This window comes from Heptranchias perlo, chromosome 21 (assembly GCF_035084215.1).
Source record: "Heptranchias perlo isolate sHepPer1 chromosome 21, sHepPer1.hap1, whole genome shotgun sequence".
In the NCBI taxonomy this organism is placed as follows: domain Eukaryota; kingdom Metazoa; phylum Chordata; class Chondrichthyes; order Hexanchiformes; family Hexanchidae; genus Heptranchias; species Heptranchias perlo.
In genome coordinates, this window is record NC_090345.1 from 17,548,527 (window position 1) to 17,566,890 (window position 18,364).

Consider the following 18,364-nt stretch of genomic DNA (forward strand, 5'->3'; position numbering starts at 1 on the left):
TCCCCCAGACTGATCTGAAGTCCTGCCCCCTGCTGCTTGCAACACAGCCATTTTGGGATGGTTCTTATAATTGAGGAGAGCGATAGATCCTTTCAAAAGTTCTGTATGGTGGTGTTAAAATTCAAATTTTAAAGAATGTGAGGTAATGCATTTGGGGAGGGCAAACAAGGCAAGGAAATAGACAATAAATGGGAGGACACAGAGATGCAAAGGAACAAAGGGACCTTGGATTGCATGTCCACAGATCCCTGAAGGTAGCAGGACAGGTAGATAAGGTGGTTAAAAAGGCATGCGGGATACTTTCATTTATTAGCCGAGGCATAGGATATAAGAGCAGGGAGGTTATGCTAGAACTGTATAAAATATTGGTTCGGCCACAGCTTGAGTACTGCGTACAGTTCTGGTCACCACATTACAGGAAAGATGTGATTGCACTAGAAAGGGTACAGAGGAGATTTATGAGGATGTTGCCAGGGCTGGAGAATTTTAGCTATGATGAAAGATTGGATAGGCTGGGATTGTTTTCTTTGGAACAAAGGAGGCTGAGGGGAGATTTAATTGAGGTATATAAAATTATGAACGGACTAGATAGAGTGGATAGGGAGGACCTATTTCCCTTAGCAGATGGATCAGTGACCAGGGGACATAGATTCAAAGTAATTGGTAGAAGGATTAGAGGGGAGTTGACGAGAAATTCTTTCACCCAGAGGGTGGTGGGGGTCTGGAACTCACTGCCTGAAAGGGTGGTAGAGGCAGAAACCCTTAACTCATTTAAAATGTGCTTGGATATGCACATGAAGTGCCGTAACCTACAGACCAATTGCTGGAAAGTGGGATTAAACTGGATTGCTCTTTTTCGGCCGGCATGGACACGACGGGCCGAATGGCCTCCTTCTGTGCCGTAACTTTCTATGATTCTACGAAAACAGCAAAGAAATATCTGGAGTATAATTTCCTTATATAAAAAAGGGGAGGAGCCCTTTGAACAAGAAGTACTCACCCTTTGCTTCTCCTTTAATTAATGATTAATGGGTACTTATATAGTCAATAGACTTCTACCCTGCCCACAAAAGCCTGAAAGACAAACCAAAATACTTACAATAGCAGGTTCCTTTGAGTGGGTTGCCAAGGTAACGGTTATCTGATTCACACCTATATATAAAAAAGAAATCACCTTCAGAAAGCCATACTGCAGACTATATCAATGATTAACCATTTGACGTGCAGCACATAGTTAAATAAGCATTTTGCACATACAAAACATGAAGTGGATCTTCTTAACTTGCTCCATTCCAAATTTGACTAGACGAATTCAATAGGGAAATTTGGCTGTACCAAATTATAAAAAATACCACATTACACCAATTAAACAGAGATAATACATAGTGAGGGGTGGGCTAACTGGAGTAAGAAAGTCACAAACTTACATGCACCACTGCAAACATGATTGTGATATTAGAATGTGCTCAGGAAGAAAACAGACGGAAAGATTCCACTTCCAGTCACGTATTTTATTCAGAATCTATTTTTTCAGGATTTTAATTCTAAAACAACTGTAATATCAACAAATGAGCATAGTGATGCTAATCACCCTGTATTCCCTTTTTGATTACTTTGGATTTTATCATTGTCACTACACATATACAATAGACATTAGTTAACAATTATTATTTCGTCTTGGTGCCTTTTCTGCCATTTCTTCCTTCTCCCTAATTTGCTTCCTGACCAAAAAGAGAACATTTTATCATTCTTCAATTCTGTATTATGGTTCAGCGATGTACTGCAACCCACAATTCAGTATCTCAAACATAAAAAAAAATAACGGTCTTACTTGAATAATTATTCCAGAACTCAACAATTGTTGTTCCAATGTTCTACATTTTCCTTGTTACTAGACAATGAATTAAGAACAAAGCTCAGGCTCAGTGCAAATATTAATTGAAGGCTGCACAGTTAAATGAGATTTCCTCATATCACCTTTATTTTATCTCTTCTGAAGCAAAACTTGAAATAAGGGATATGAGCTAAATCCGTTGTCTGAATGACATTTATCTTCCTCATCTACCTCCAATATCAGTCTGCTGTTGCCTCTAACCTTTCTGATAAAGAAAGACAAAAATGTGGACTATAGGAAAAACAAATAGGATTCTAGCGAGTATTGAAAAATGAATAAAGTATGAAACTAAAAGGACTATACTTGGGTTATATAAGGCATATATACAGCAGTATAGTACCCAGTTGGAGTATAGTACCCAGTTTTGGTCCCAACATCTGGTGATGAATATTGATACTCTGGGGAGAGTCCAAGGAAGGCAACAAAGAGAATGCTTAAACTTAGACCTCATGGTTTATGAGGATAGGCTTAAGATTTTACACTTTGAAGAAATGAAGGATCAGAGGAGACACAGTAAAGCTTTCTAAAATTCTTAAACAGGGTTGACCAACATGTTAGCCACTAGCCAAATGTGGCCAATTGCATTTCGGATTCGTAAATAAAAATGAGTAATAGACACATCGTTGGGCATGTGATCTCAATATTCAATATTCGCACAGCGTATTTTGGAGTACTTCAACCTTTTTGTACATTTGTAGGCAAAATGTATGACAAAAAGTAGAGTGTTTTTGATCAATCTGTGTGCTTTACTTCCATGGTTACTGCTTGGTTATCTGTTAAAATAGTATGCAATTTGGGTGAAAACGCTAGACTTCAGCACCATGGAAACATCAGCAACAATATACGGAGAGGGGAACTGTCAGTCATGGGCAGCAGGTCTGGCACATCTCACAAAAGAAAAATAAAAAGACCCCGCCGCTGCTCTCCATACAGGTTGGATGCTGCTTGCCCTTTGCGATGACGTGCCCTGTTGGAGCTGCTCATCATTGGCTGGGTTTGCTTTCTTCTGCTAACCTGGAGTGTTTATTCCAATTGGTCAAGCAGACCCTAATGCCAGCTCCCCTCTCCGTACAATATTGATGGTGTTTTCATGCCTCTGAAATCCAGCGTTTTTACTCTGGTTACAGGTGAAAGGAAAAGCAACCTACCAATTTGAAACACAGCAATTGTGCGCAAATGTAAAGCAGACAACATTATTGTTGCACATTTAGTTGGATTTGAACAGATTTTCAAATGGATAGATTTGTCACAAGAGAACGAGAAACGGCAACAGTTTCCACCAATAGTTCTTTCGGAGAGCTGACTGATGCTCCAGTGGAACCTCCAGTCAAAAGGGGTCAAAATTAGGCGAAAGTTGGATGGAAATTTCACAATGTGCAGTCGTTTGCTGAGAATAACATGGATAATTTGAAAAAAAACATTTCAAACATGTACATTCTGAATTGACAGAAAATTTCCAGTCAATTCACAGAAAAGATTGCATGAAATGTTGCGACTGAAATCAACTCTCAATCATCAGGAAAAGGTTCTGAAACAATTTCTCATCTTCAGAACTTATATCTTTGGTCAGTTACATGTTCAGCTCAAGTTGGTTGTGCAAGTCCACATTCTCAGCAATCACCCTGATGAAGTCAAAGTACTGCTCGCAAATGCTGGGCAAATACTAGAAACTGCGCTAAGATGTGCTGTTTCTGACAAATTCATGTCAGAATTCCAAACTTTAGTGAAAGGGAAAGACTGCAACATTTCACATTGAATGGCAGTCGATGTTTGTTCAGGAAATATATACGTGAAGTATATTTACCTGTATTGTGTGAGTGAATGTAAGGAGTTTTCTACCAAAATTAGTGCATATAGCCACACCAGTGATTTTTATTGGACAACACTGTTCTTAAAGGACAAAATTTATTTCATTTGGACAAGATATTTGAAATAAAGAGCAATAGTATGAATAGAAGGCTTACCTATAAAAAAAATGTAGGCAATGATACCATGACATATTTAAGATTAGATACCAAGAAGTATTTGTTTTCTTCCATAGTTGTCACCCTCTCAAACAGGATATTGCTAGATGTTCTCAGTATGGGAACACTCCTGTCCTCTAATAAGGGGCTTGATCATTTCTGAGTGAGGAGAACATTTCAACATATTTTCAGGGTGGGTGGGGGTGTGGGGAGTTGGTTGAACTCATCAAAATGACATGGGCAACCACGGTCTCATGGAGCTTGTTAGATTGCCTCAAGTTTCTCCTGAAATTGACCAGGTTTTTTTTTGCTTCCTTCAGAAGTTAGCATTACTCGAGTTTGGGGAGGGTGGTGCATAAAATTGAATCATCTAGTGCAAAGAGCAAACATTGAATGACCCAATAGTCCTTCCTATGACCATCTTTTGTTACGATTGTAGGGTCATTTTCAGGCCGTCAGTTTTAACACCATGCGTGAGAAATTCCTCTTGATCTAAAATTAGAGAATGTATGGTTTTCTCCATAATTAATGGCCCACTAACATAATTGTTGGAGCACGGGGTTTTGAAACATGCTATTCCGGAGGTTACGATTTGGTTGGTGAGTCATTAATTTCACCTCATATTCTTAGCAGGGAAATATAAATCACAAAACACAAAAAACAAATCAGCATGTTAAGGATACCAGAAATCAATATTTTTAGAAAATTAAAGATAATTACATTATCTCTTGCAAATAAAAACCACTTATTAAAATTAGCCTATGATTTATCTTTTTGTCTGGTATTTTTTTCCAAATTGGGAAAACCTATTGGAGGGTCAAGGTCTATAGCACACAGATAATTAAACTAAATCAGTAAGCCATATAAGATGATCCCAATAAAGTGTTACCACCCAAGATAATTTATGCTAAACTAACACATAGATGCTCTATGTACACATACTACCTACTTGCTACTAGAAATAGTACATAGAATAAAAAGCACAATAGTCAATTGAACTTTCACTCAATTAAAAAAATCACCAAGTTCTGAAGGACCTCAAATGGCCTAACTGGAATTGGCATCTATTGTCAAACTTGTCAACATTTTCCATTTTTTTAAAAACCTACATTTATTGACTGCTTGTGTAAAGTTATCACACTGTAATTTATCTGAGAACAAGGACATGAAAATTAGCCTTGAAACGTTTCTTCAATCCTTGATTAATTACATTTGATAGATTTTTGCTGTTTTTATAGTATTTCACATTTTTCAAGCCACATCTAATTTGCATTATTACCATTTATTTATTAATCTACCTTGCCTGACAAGCTCCAGCACTTCCATTTGTGCTGTAGCCAAGAGATGTATAGATGGATCACTACAGATTGAACTTGCGTCATGAAGTTAAAGTAAACTTAAACTTCCACCTATTCACCCTTCAGAAAAAAAATGGATGCTGACAACTTTCAGCCTAGGCAGTGATCCACATAGGTTTCCTTTTAATAAACCCCAGAAATGATCTCCTTTGATGAACAAGTCAAGTACATACATTTCAGAAAATATCTCTAGATGGTAATCTTATTATCCCCTTATCTGGCTTTAGCATTTTTCTACGTTATCCTAAAGGACAGAAATTTGCATGCTTTATCAAGTACAAACATGCACTAAAATCTCCTCGCCTTCTCTCCTGATGTTGTGACTCTGGCTACAGTGCACAAGCACCAAAAGCCCACCAGGACCTTGACCAACCGACTATTCACCATTTGTGAGCCAGGCAGTAAGTGTCAGCAGCTAATTCAAGCCTGAGGAGCATCACAGCCAAATCAATCTTGTCCAGTATTTTCACCAAGGGTCTTTGGATAGTGATCGGGAATGGAAATTGTGACTACTTTTTCATCTCCCTAGCTGCAGACAATGAGGCCAACTGTAATTTCTTCAATGCAAACACAGCAGCAATCAGCTAATTCCGCACAGGTTAGCAATGAAAGCCAAAACCTCCCTAGCCTGTGTGGTTAAATAACATATTACACAATTCATTTACAGACTGAGCTATTGATGGAGTGAAGACCAGTTCCCCTGACTAGGAATGACCTAAGCACCTCATCTTAATGAACACAACTATATAACCATATACAATCCTCATTGTATGTACTTGCAATTATTGCATAATCCGTAGGCTGTTAAAATCACGTCTTTACTGTATGAAACCATAACCTAAGAAATTTCTGTTACAAAAAAAAGAGACACAGAAAGGTGAATAGTATGCATCATTTCAAAAACCTATAATTGTGGTTTAGCTACAACTGTCTGATATTGAATTCATTTGGCAGAGGTTATGCTGTGTGGGATTCAGTGTTTAGAAATAAGCAACTTTTTTTTAAAGTTGCAATTTCTTTCAATATTATTAACGGCTCACTGTTGGACAGCACCACATTCAGCATCTGAATGCTCAGTAACAAAGTAGTAAGATTACAGGCATTTGTCTCTGAAATCCTCACTCAATTAGGCATCGAAACCCCATTCAACACAATTAATTTTCATCACTTAGTTACTTGCTTTTTGAAAGATTATAATAAATCATGAGTCAGTCATAAACTGCTTAATGGACATAAGTGCATAAAATGCATCTCCTTATGGTGAATGGTCTATCCAGAAACTGTATTTTCTAAGTTCTCATACCAGATTCCACTTAATGATTGGTGCATGAATAAATGTTTGCTTTAGCAGAAAATCAATCATAGGGTTTCAGGTTAAAAAAATGGTAAGTCTTTGTTGTTGTAGTTCACTGGCACTAAAAATGTAATCCTGAATTCTGAAGCAGTCAATAGCAACAGAGAAAAATCATAGTTTAAAAAAAAAGAAACAATTTTAAATGCCTGATATTGTACTAAAAACTTATTTGTAATAATTGTTGACAGAGTCAAGCCAGCTACAACCAATTTTAAGAACTCTTATTAATATTTCTTTGTCACTCACAGGAATTTTAATAAACCCCCACCAGCAATATCATGCTGTGCCCATCATATAGCTATGATATCTATGCCTGTTGGGTCCTGGTTTGGTATAATTTCTGCCTTTTGTTTGACCTGATGCTGACTGTGCCAGATGAAGCTAAAATTCTCACGGGTCTCCAGTATGTGGTCTTTAAAATTTCAGTTAGCAATCATTTTTAAAAACCCATGGGTAAAATTCCTCTGTTGTACATAAGCAGAATTAGGAAGAGAAAATCTATGGTGTAAGTAACAATTAGTTCTTATTGAATAAAACACCACACATGATTAGGTAACCAATACACAATAAACATTGGGTTTTAGAACAACTTAAAATATCACAAATTATTACTTTGAAACTCTATTTAACATAGTCACCAATTTGGTTCATTAATGTAGCAACCCATTTTCCTTTTTCTTGCAATTGAATTATTTTTACTTAATTCAACATGTCAGATACATGCACCATTTAACTTACTCTAGCCAGAAGCTAGAATCATTTGTCAATAACATTTAATTTAAGGTAACTTAATTTTCTCTTGTCTATTAGATTAATTCAGGACCAGAAAAAAATTCTGCTATTGGTCAAGGTACATCACAATCTATAAGCAATGCTGCATAATTTGTGAATAATTTAGTTATTGGTAGCACATTCCAAAATAGAAATCTGCAAATTATTTGAGTAGAGGTGGTGATTTATGTGGTAATCAATTTGAAATGCTAAGTGTTTTTCAATGCAGCTAGATAAATAAGTCCATGGTCTGGTGCTTGTATTTAAAAATATTTATAACAGTAGTGCTAGAAAAATTGTCTCAGATTTAACACTACAAATATGTGTTCCTTCCATTGATTTATCTGTTAGCATTTGTTTTTCATATAACCCAATGCTAAAGCATGCTCACGTCCTTAAGCTTTTATTCATTTTGCTAGATTGCTCATGGCTCAGTTGGATTTAGATTTCAGAACCCAATATAATGAATAATATTTCTAACAGTAATTAAAAAGGATTAAAATAACTTAAATCAAGAGGATTTCAAATACTCACAACTGGCACTGATCTCCTTTGATTCCTTTTGTCGTGCAGAAGCATTTTCCTGTTTGTGCGTGGCAAGCATTTGCATGTCCATTGCATTTACAAGCTGTAGAATAGAGATATTCTTTTAGGTAACATGCAATAAACTAGAATAAAATAAACATAACAGAATACTTGGGAGTTACAAGGCTTAATACTTATCAAGGAGTTCAGATGATATTATAAACTTCAGGACTGAAATTGAAATAAATTGATTAGATTACAATGTTGCAATAACTGCAGGTGTACCGGTATGTGTGTATATAAAAACAATATTTTACTAGCACTGTACTACATGGTTAAATGGGTTAGAGCCTAAAAACTGCCACAGAATAGCTGAATGTTGGGTTACACCAATGATTGCTCACATTACTGTAGGAAGTGACAAGCAGAGATTAGGAAAAACTGAACAACCACCATTGGGCCTCTCTTGTGCAGCTTCTAACTTTTGGTTTCATAGCAGCATTGTCAGAAGGCTGGGTAGGGCTGCCAACCCTCCTGGATTGTCCATGAGTCTCCCAGAATTGAGGGTTGCTCTCCTAGGTATTGCTGCTAGCAATCGAGGAGAAAAGTGCATTGGATTTGCAGTTTGCAGAACTTCACCTCACCATCCTCTGTTGTATAGCTGGTGGTGCTCGAGGAGCCTGTCTTACTGTCTCAGCCATTCCCACCTCCCAATTGTCATGTGATGTGATGAAACCTCCAGGAATACTCCAGAGTTGGCAACCCTACCTCTCTCACTCCCTCTGGCCCCAATTTCTCTCTCTCTCCCTGACCCCTCTGTCTCTCACATTCTAAAATTTATAGAACACAAAAGCTACAACATGTGTCTAATCAAAACAGTCATTTTTTTCTCTTTCACACACATAGACACAGCCTCTCTTTTAAAAAAAATCAATATGAATTTTACCTCAGTAAAGCTTTTGAAATTTATCCACTGGCTTTTCTTCAAATAATTTTGAAAAACATTTGCCCAGAAAATACTACAAGCTAAAAAAAATATTTTCACTTAGATCCACTGACTGAACAGCACTGATGCATCCTTGGAAATTAGCTACACTGTACATGCTCAGATTGCACAATCCAAATTCAGCTCACAGTGTCTCAGATTTGGGAGAGATTGAGGCCTTTAAGTAAAAACTGTATTGAAGACATTAAAAGACAATTCAATAAATAGATTCCATCAAGTTATGGATCACATAGGTAGAAAGAGGGATGACATCCTGCAGGCAGATTTTGAGGAGCTAGGAAAGGAATTATTGAGCAGGACCTCAAAAGGTAGTAATCTCCGGATTACTCCCAGTGCCATGCGGTAGTGAGTATAGAAATAGGAAGATACAGCAGATGAATGTGAGGCTGGAGGGATGGTGCAGGAGGGAGGGATGGTGCAGGAGGGAGGGCATTAGATTCTTGGGGCACTGGGACCAGTTCTGGGGGAGGTGGGACCTGTTACAAGCCGGATCGATTGCACCTCAACTGGGCCGGGACCAATATCCTTGCAGGAAGGTTTGCTAGTGCTGTTGGGAAGGGTTTAAACTAGCTTGGTAGAGGGATGGGAACCTGAGTGATGATTCAGATGGGAGAGAAACAGAACTGGAAATGGAAGGCAGAAAATTAGTAAGTGTTTCCTCTGCCTTCCAAACTCAAAGGTTAGAAAATAAACAACAAAGGAGTTTGGCAGTGCTTAAAAGGTATACACTTCAATGCAAGGAGTATAGTGAATAAGGCAGATGAGCTGAGGGCCCAGATGGACATGTGGAAGTAAGATATTTTAGCTATTACAGAAACATAGCTTAAAGAGGGGCAAGAATGGCAGCTCAACGTTCCTGGCTACAGGGTTTTCAGATGAGATAGAAAGGGGGATGAAAAAAGGAGGGGTGGTGGCAATTTTGGTTAAAGAAACAATTACAACTGTGAGGGGGGTGATATGTTAGAAGGATCATCAAATGAGGCCATATGGGTTGAGCTAAGGAACAAAAAAGGGGCAATCACACTACTGGGAGTGTACTATAGACCCCCAGTCAGAGGGAGATAGAAGAGCAAATATGTATGCAAATTTCTGAAGTGCAAAAACAATAGGGCAGTAATAGGGGATTTCAACTACCTTAATATTAACTAGGATACAGACAGTGTGAAGGGTATAGAGGGCACAAAATTCTTCAATTGCATTCAGGAGAACTTTTTTAGCCTATACGTAGCAAGCCCAACAAAAAAGGGGGCAGTTCTGGATTTAGTTTTAGAAAATGAAGCTGGGCAGGTGGCAGGAGTATCAGTGGGAGGGCATTTTGGTACTACTGATCGTAACTCAGTTAGATTTAGCATAGTTATGGAAAAGGACAAAGATAGAACAGGAGTTAAAGTTCTCAATTGGGGAAAGGCCAATTTTACTAAACTGAGAAGTGATTCAGCAAAAATGGACTGGAAACAGCTACTTGAGGGTAAATCAATGTCAGAGCAGTGGGAGGCATTCAAGGGGTTCAGAGTAAACATGTTCCCACAAAGAAAAAGGGTGGGACTGCCAAATCTAGAACCCCCTGGATGTTAAAGAGCATACAGGGTAAGATCAGGCAAAAAAGGAAGGCTTGTCAGACTCCGAGAGCTTAATACTACAGAAAGCCTAGAGGAGTATAGAAAGTGCAGGGACGAAATTAAAAAGGTAATTAGGAAAGCAAAGAGAGGGCATGAAAAAATATTGGCAAGTAAAATCAAGGAAAACCCAAAGATGTTTTATAAATACATTAAGAGCATGAGGATAACTAAGGAAAGAGTACGGCTTGTTAGGGACCAAAAAGGTAACCCATGTGTGGAGGCGGATGATGTTGGTATGGTTCTTAATGAATATTTTGAATCTGTCTTCATAAAAGAGAGGGACAATGCAGACATAGTAGTTAAGGAGGAGGAGTGTGAAATATTGGATGCGATAAACAGAGAGAGAGGAAGTATTAAGGGGTTTAGCATCTTTGAAAGTAGATAAATCACCAGGCCCGGATGAAATGTATCCCAGGCTGTTAAAAGAAGCAAGGGAGGAAATAGCGGAGGCTCTGACCATCATTTTCCAATCCTCTCTGCATACGGGCGTGGTGCCGGGGTATTGGAGGACTGCTAACGTTGTACCATTGTTTAAAAAGGGAGAGAGGGATAGACCGAGTAATTACAGGCCAGTCAGCCTAACCTTGGTGGTGGGCAAATTATTGGAATCAATTCTGAGGTACAGGATAAACCGTCACTTAGAATGGCACGGATTAATCAAGGACAGTCAGCATGGATTTGTTACGGGAAGATCGTGTCTCACTAACTTGAATGAATTTTTTTTGAGGAGGTAACAAGGAGGTTTGATGAGGGTCGCGCATTTGATGTAGTCTACATGGATTTTAGCAAGGCTTTTGACAAGGTCCCACGTGGCAGACTGGTCAAAAAACTAAGTCCATGGGATCCAAGGGAAATTGGATCCAAAATTAGCTCAGTGGCTGGAACAAAGGATAATGGTCGATCGGTGTTTTTGTAGCTGGAAGGCTGTTTCCAGTGGGGTTCCGTGGGGTTCAGTACTAGGTCCCTTGGTTTATGTGGTATATATTAATGATTTGGACTTAAAAGTAGGGAGCATGATTAAGAAGTTTGCAGATGATACTATCAATTACACGGCCAATTTTTGTGAGGAGGAAAGCAGGTAGATGTCAATGGACTGGACAGGTGAGCAGAAAAGTGGCAAATGGAATTCAACCCGAAAAAGTGTAAGGTGATTCATTTGGGGAGGGCAAACAAGGCAAGGGAATACACAATAAATGGGAGGATACTGAGAGGTGTAGAGGAACAAAGGGACCTTGGAGTGCATGTCCACAAATCCCTGAAGGTAGCAGGACAGGTAGATAAGGCAGCACATGGGTTACTTTCCTTTATTAACTGAGGCATAGAATATAAGAGCAGGGAGGTTGTGCTAGAACTGTATAAAACACTAGTTAGGCTGCAGCTTGAGTACTGCGTACAGTTCTGGTCAACACATTACAGCAAGGATGTAATTGCACTCGAGAGGGTACAGAGGAGATTTACGAACAGATTCACCCCTCAGCCTCCTCTTTGGAACAGAGGAGGCTGAGGGGTGATTTAATTGAGGTGTACAAAATTATGAAGGGCCTAGATAGAGTGGATAGGAAGGACCTATTATCTTAGCAGAGAGGTCAATAACCAGGGGGCATAGATTTAAAGTGATTGGTAGAAGAATTAAAGGGAAGCTGAGGAACAATTTTTTCCACTCAGAGGGTGGTGGGGGTCTGGAACTCACTGCCTGAAAGGGCAGTAGAGGTAGAAACCCTCACCATATTTAAAAAGTATTTGGATATTCACTTGAAGTGCTATAACCTACAAGGCTACGGACAAAGTGCTGGAAAGTGGGATTAGGCTGGGTGGCTCATTTTCGGCCGGCGCAGTCACGATGGGCCGAATGGCCTCCTTCTGTGCCGTAAATTTTCTATGATTCTATGTTATGGCGAAATATTTTATTTTGTTTAAACACTTATTTTAGAGCGTTAGTATATGAGTTACTGAGGAAAAAATAGCAGATGAAAGAAAATTTCAGATAGCATTTTGAGAATTCTGAGTGCCCGGGGCAAGATTTCACAATTCGGGTTAATATACTATTCACTATAAAATAACAGCTGTTGTGTATCACACCATTAACATTAAAAAGTACCGATCGCAGTTAGGGTTACCACCCCTCATGTATTGTCCGAGAGTCTCCTGGCAATGCGGATTGATCTCCAGGGCACTGCTCTGAGCAACCAGAGCGAAAAATTTGCAATCTCGCCTGGTGACCATCATTGCGCTATCTGGATCGGCGCAATTTGTTCTTTTGCAGCTGTTTCCCGACTCGAGTGCTGCTGCTTGCACAACCAGCCTGGTTTCAGTGGCATGGGGCATAATGGAATCAATTCAAGTTTAAAAGAAGTGCAATTTAACTAACCACACATCTATGGGCTTGTGGAGTGGATGACTGTTTCACATACAATGCAAATCTATAATCTGATCCTACTTCTAGAATCATATTGAACTATTATTTTCAAGAATGCGCTTTTATCAGATTCAGAGCTAAATGGGTTGGGGACTAAAGGACAATTTTAAAATATTTTATATAAAGTGACCTGGGATAATAATCAGTTTGATATTTGAAGTTCTAAATGTATTGGAGCGGATCAGCATTTTTACCAAATCATCTTGTAATTAAGTAAGGTGCCATTCAGGTAGGTCATTACATTTCCTAAAACTTGTTCTGCATCTCTTTTACAACAGATTTACAGTCTCATTTCTGTTGTAACAGGTCTTTTTTTTAATATAACTTTTTAAAAAATCTATATGATCCAGTAGACAAAGTTTCCTAGAGATAAAAACCACAAGTAGATCCTCCATGGTGTTGGTCACAATAAATCTGACAACACATTGCTCTAAAATGACAGGAGCATATCATTTCTGTATTGTACAATGCATTCTGCTAAAGTGCAGTTGTTTTTAATTTGGCTGGTTTCTTTAAGGCTACATAATCTAATTGCTGCCTGTACAGGACATCCTGAGGTTAATTGTTGTTGATGAGGAGGTTTGCAGTTTAGATGGTGCTTGTAATTTTCCAGCTTGAAGTAAGAAATGAATGCCTTTTTTTTCTCTTTTTAAAAATATTTTTGATGCTACTAAAGTGTGGTTTTTTTTAAAAAACTTTATATAAAGAGAAATATTTAGGTAAGCTAGCTCATCAAGTTGTTTTCATTCAGTTACATTTAAAGATGGCTTAACCCATCTTCTGCCGAAGCCCTCATACATGCCTTTGACATCTCCAGACTTGATTAATCTAATGCTCTCCTAGCCACGCTCCCATCTGCCAACTTCCACATTGGCCCCTGGTCTCCTAATACCTCAAATTTAAAAGCTCATTCTCGAGTTCAAATCCCTTCATGGTCTCACCCCTCCCTAACTCTGTAACCTCCTCCCGCCCTACAAACCGCCCTACAGAGCTCTGCATTTTTCCAACTCTGGCCCTTTGTGCATCGCACCATTGGCAGCTGTGTCTTCCAACGGAATTCTGAATTCTGGAATTCCTTCCCTTTTGCCTCTCTGCCTTTCTTCCTCCTTCTCCTTCTTTAAGGGCCTCCTTAAAACCCACCTCCTTGACCAAGCTTTTAGGTCACCCTTCTAATATCTTTGGTTCAGTGTTAATTTTTGTCTGATTATGTTACCATGAAGTGCCTTGGGATGTTTTTCTACATTGAAGGTGCTATATAAATGCAAACTGTTGTTGAAATGATCACTATTATTCTATTAATCTACATTACTTTAGCATTTGAATAAACTGGCATTGTGCAGATTAGTGCAATACGTATGGTCCAGAGCTCCTAAAAAATAAACACTCAGAACATTTTAGCTGCTCTGTTGCATATTGTGAACGCACTATTGCATTATACCCAAGAAACATGAGGGGGTGGTTGTGTCTTTCCACTAAGTCAATAGTCTAGGTGTTAAATGTCAACATCTTGCATCTGATATAATTATCCTAAAGCCATCCGTAACTTTCTTGAAATATACAGAGATAGAAGCCTAAATTGCTCATTACTCTGAATGCTGAGTCAAGAGCATCACCTCTATATATTTTCCAAGTCAATCGTCCCAAATTCATCTATACTCCAAAACTTTTTGTTTCATACTCTTGTGTATCTGTACCATTCTCTGTCAGCATTCTCACCAGACAAACTGACCCTATATTTCCAGCAATAATGTAGCTCCATAGATTAGCCAGATATACTTGTATTCAGAGTGACAGATACAGTATCAATTTCCTACTTGGCACTGTAAGAAAGCTATTTAACTTCATCATATGTACATACCTAAGCCTCTAAAGATAATGCATCATCTTCTCGAAAAAGTGTTCAAAAAACAGAAAAAAAATGTTTTCCAAACACTTCACACCATGATGTAAATTAAACCAAAATTATCATTATGTCACCTGTGCATGACATCACAGCAGACAGGACATGTGGCTCCTCTGGCTATTTACAGGAGTAAAAGCAGTCCCCTTTAAAGTTAATGAGATGTCAAGCAAATGTCAACAGTAGACAGCATCATAATAACTACATTCTAAACAAAAAGAAGTTTTCTGGAAGATGCATTATCTTTTGTTACAAGAAATGTGGATACCTGTAAGGACTTAAAACGAAAGGCATTACCTAGGAGGTATTGTTAATTTACATCTCTTTCATGCATGGTTAAGTAAACATAAGGAAAATATGTGCTGGTAATAAATTTCAAAAACACCTTCGTTTTACAACAATGAGAATTGTCAACTCCTTTCATTTGTGCAATAACATTACTGGCGCACAAAAATAATGAAATGACAATCACCAAATAAAAGCCATTAAAAACATTTGCTTAATAGTCACCAGGGAACAAGTTGCTCAATGTAATTAAAAGTAGAAGTTTGAAATTTAAAAGCTGGTATAAACGTAAACTACAGATTGACTACATAGAACGGGCAAATTAAAGTGCAGAGCTGGCGAAGCTAATATTCCCAAAAATGCACCTTCAGTGAACAATTTAAAGCTAATTTACAGGTACGTACTTTTCAAGATCAGACATTAACCAGTTAATCTTTTTAAACAGCTCTTTGGAATCACTGGGAGAAAGGAAGATAATCATAATTAACTTGGCAACAGTTACAATTTTAATAAAATCAAACCATTTCGCCCTTAAATGTAAAAATGAGGGAGAAGGAAATCCCTCAGCTACTTTGATTTTGGTGATACACTTCCCATAGTCAATCAAGACTGCTTTGGAACACAAGTATGGAATGAGAAAAGGCCATTTGGCCCATTAAGAATGTTCTCTCCACAGGCCATATACTATTCACCCAATTAAGGACTCTACACAAACCACTCACCCTTCAAGAAAACAAAGCCTCATTCAATTTTCCACAGGCCATATGAGTATCTAGAATTTGAGTTCACTCTTACAACTCAGCTGCATTCTACAGATGACTTCATCCATCAACCCACAACACATGAACCATCTTGTTGCACAGAGTATTTAACTTTGAGCCACAGTAAGCACCATGTTGTCTCTTAAGGCAGTTTGCATTAAAGCTAAAGATTTTGTGATAAGAAGAGCAAACGTATAAGATGGTGTGTTGCCTGGAGAAGGTGTATCACATCATAATAGGTATAGCACAGGAAGAGGCCATTCGGCCCATCGTGCCTGGGTACACCCAGGATCCAGATCCTGAAGAGACGTCAGGCAACACCGGTGAAGAAAGTTTCTCCTTCCGCTCCGAGAACTGTTTACCGTCTGAGGTCGCGTCTCATTCCCTGCTTAAAGGTTGTATTTGTTTATAACTGGGTTTGAGTTATAATACACGAGTAAAAAGGAACAATCCTGTGTTAGTGCTTCTTATTTCTCAGGCGCTGAACCTTATATACCTGTGGAAAAAAGTATCTAAAATAGCTTTTCTCTTGCAGCAGATCTCCCTGTAGGATGGTGCAGAGCTCTTTTAGGGCTTCCAGGCTGAAACACAGCCTCATTATACATAACTCCTGCGAGATATTCAAAAATCTTCTGGGTCCACAGACCATGGAGGCTGGGTATCTGCAGAGTCTGGTACTTTTCAGGGTTTCTGCTGCTGTTCCTCCTCCAACGTATAAATCATATAGACAGGAATCCCCACTGGGAAACACATATTCCATCCTTTTTATATATTTACTGAAATTTCCCAAACAAAAATAAAAGTCTTGAGGGGGACTTCAAAATGAATCAAGGAGCCTTAAAAATAAAGAGCAAAATAAAATTTGGAAACAGACCAAACCAAAGTAAAGTTGAGTTTCTATTTAACAGCACAATTAATCATAACTGACAGCCTTCCTCAGCTGCTGTTCTAAGTAACCCTGTTTTATAGTGACAGGAGGAGGCCATTCAGCCCATCGTGTCCCGGCACGGACACGATGGGCCAAATGACCTCCTTTTGTGCAGTAAATTTTCTATGATTCTATAAGTTACAGGGGCAGTTCTTAGGAAGAAAATTATGATATTTAGGACAGATGACATAATCATGGCCTAAACCCATCATTTGCACAACTTCATTCTTTGCCAAAGTGGGCGCCTCTTACACCCTCCCTTACTTCCAATGGAATTTAGGGTGTAACTTAAGTGGCGCAAAGGATTGGGAGAGACAGATAGCACAAGCATAAGGAATAGTACAGTATTTGGTGGGATCAGATGAAGAGAGAATACAAGAAGGTCTGAGATAGTTTTTGAGTGCATGTATGTAAATGCACGAAGCATGGCAAATAAGTTTGGGGAGCTGCAGGCACAAATAGCCACATGGGAATATGATGTAGTAGTGATAACAGAGACCTGGCTCAAAAAAGGGCAGGATTGGGTATTAAATATTCCTGGATACAAGATGTCCAGAAAAGATAGGGAAGAAAAAAAAGGAGGGGAGTCATAGTATTGATTAAGGAGCAAATTGTAGTGCTGGAGAGGGCAGATGTCGTTGAGGGATCAAGGGCAGGATCTATTTGGTTAGAGTTAAGAAACAATAGAGGTGCCACTTCACCACTGGGTGTATTCTCTAGGCCACCAACTAATGGGAAGAATATAGAAGAGCAAATTTGCAGGGAAATTACAGAGAGGCACAAGAACTATAGAGTAGTGATAATAGGAGACTTCAACTATCCTAATATAGACAGGGTAGTAATAGTGTAAAGGGCAAAGAGGGGGAGTAATTTCTGAAGTGTGTTCAGGAGAAGTTTCTTGATCAGTATGTTTGCGGCCCAACGAGAAAAGAGGCGTTGTTGGATCTAGTTCTGGAATCAAGTGGAGCAAGTGTAAATAGGGGAATATTTTGGGAACAGTAACATAGTATAAGGTTCAGATTAGTTATGAAAAGGACAAGGAGCAATCTAGAGTAAAAATACTTAATTGGAGGAGGGCCAATTTCAGTGGGTTGAGAACGGATCTGGCCTGGGTAAGTTGGAATCAAAGATTGGCAGGCAAAACTGTAATCGAACAATGGTCAGCCTTTAAAGAGGAGATGTTTCGGGTACAGTCTAGGTACATTCCCACAAGGGGGAAAGGTAGGGCAACCAAAGTCAGAGCTCCCTGGATGGTGAAAGAGAGAGGGAGTAAAATGAAGCAGAAGAAGGGGCAGATGACAGATGTCAGGTTGAATATACAAGTGAGAACCAGGCTAAATATAGAAAGTGAGGAGAAGGGAAGGAGGAAATAAGAGGGCCAAAGAGAGTGTATGAGAATAGACTGGTGGCTAACATAAGAAGGAAATTTCTGACAAATTTATTAGAGTTCTTTGAGGAAGTAACGGGCAGGGTGGATAAAGGGGAACCAATGGATGCAGTATATTTGGATTTCCAAAAGGCATTCGATAAGGTGCCACATAAAAGATTACTGCACAAGATAAGAGCTCATGGTGCTGGGAGTA

At 38.8% G+C, this 18,364-nt stretch overlaps 1 protein-coding gene across 5 annotated transcripts in view; it reads right to left on the bottom strand.

Annotated features, from left to right (window-relative positions):
- The window catches only part of atrnl1b (attractin-like 1b), a 713,064-nt gene that overhangs the window by 445,953 nt on the left and 248,747 nt on the right, over positions 1 to 18,364 (bottom strand). For all 5 annotated transcript variants that reach the window (XM_068002149.1, XM_068002150.1, XM_068002151.1 and 2 more), the window contains exons 20-21: positions 7,876 to 7,969; positions 1,100 to 1,152 (exon numbers count right to left, since the gene is read on the bottom strand). In XM_068002149.1, coding sequence (XP_067858250.1) covers positions 1,100 to 1,152; positions 7,876 to 7,969 — 147 coding nt within the window. The remainder of the gene's footprint in view (positions 1 to 1,099; positions 1,153 to 7,875; positions 7,970 to 18,364) is intronic.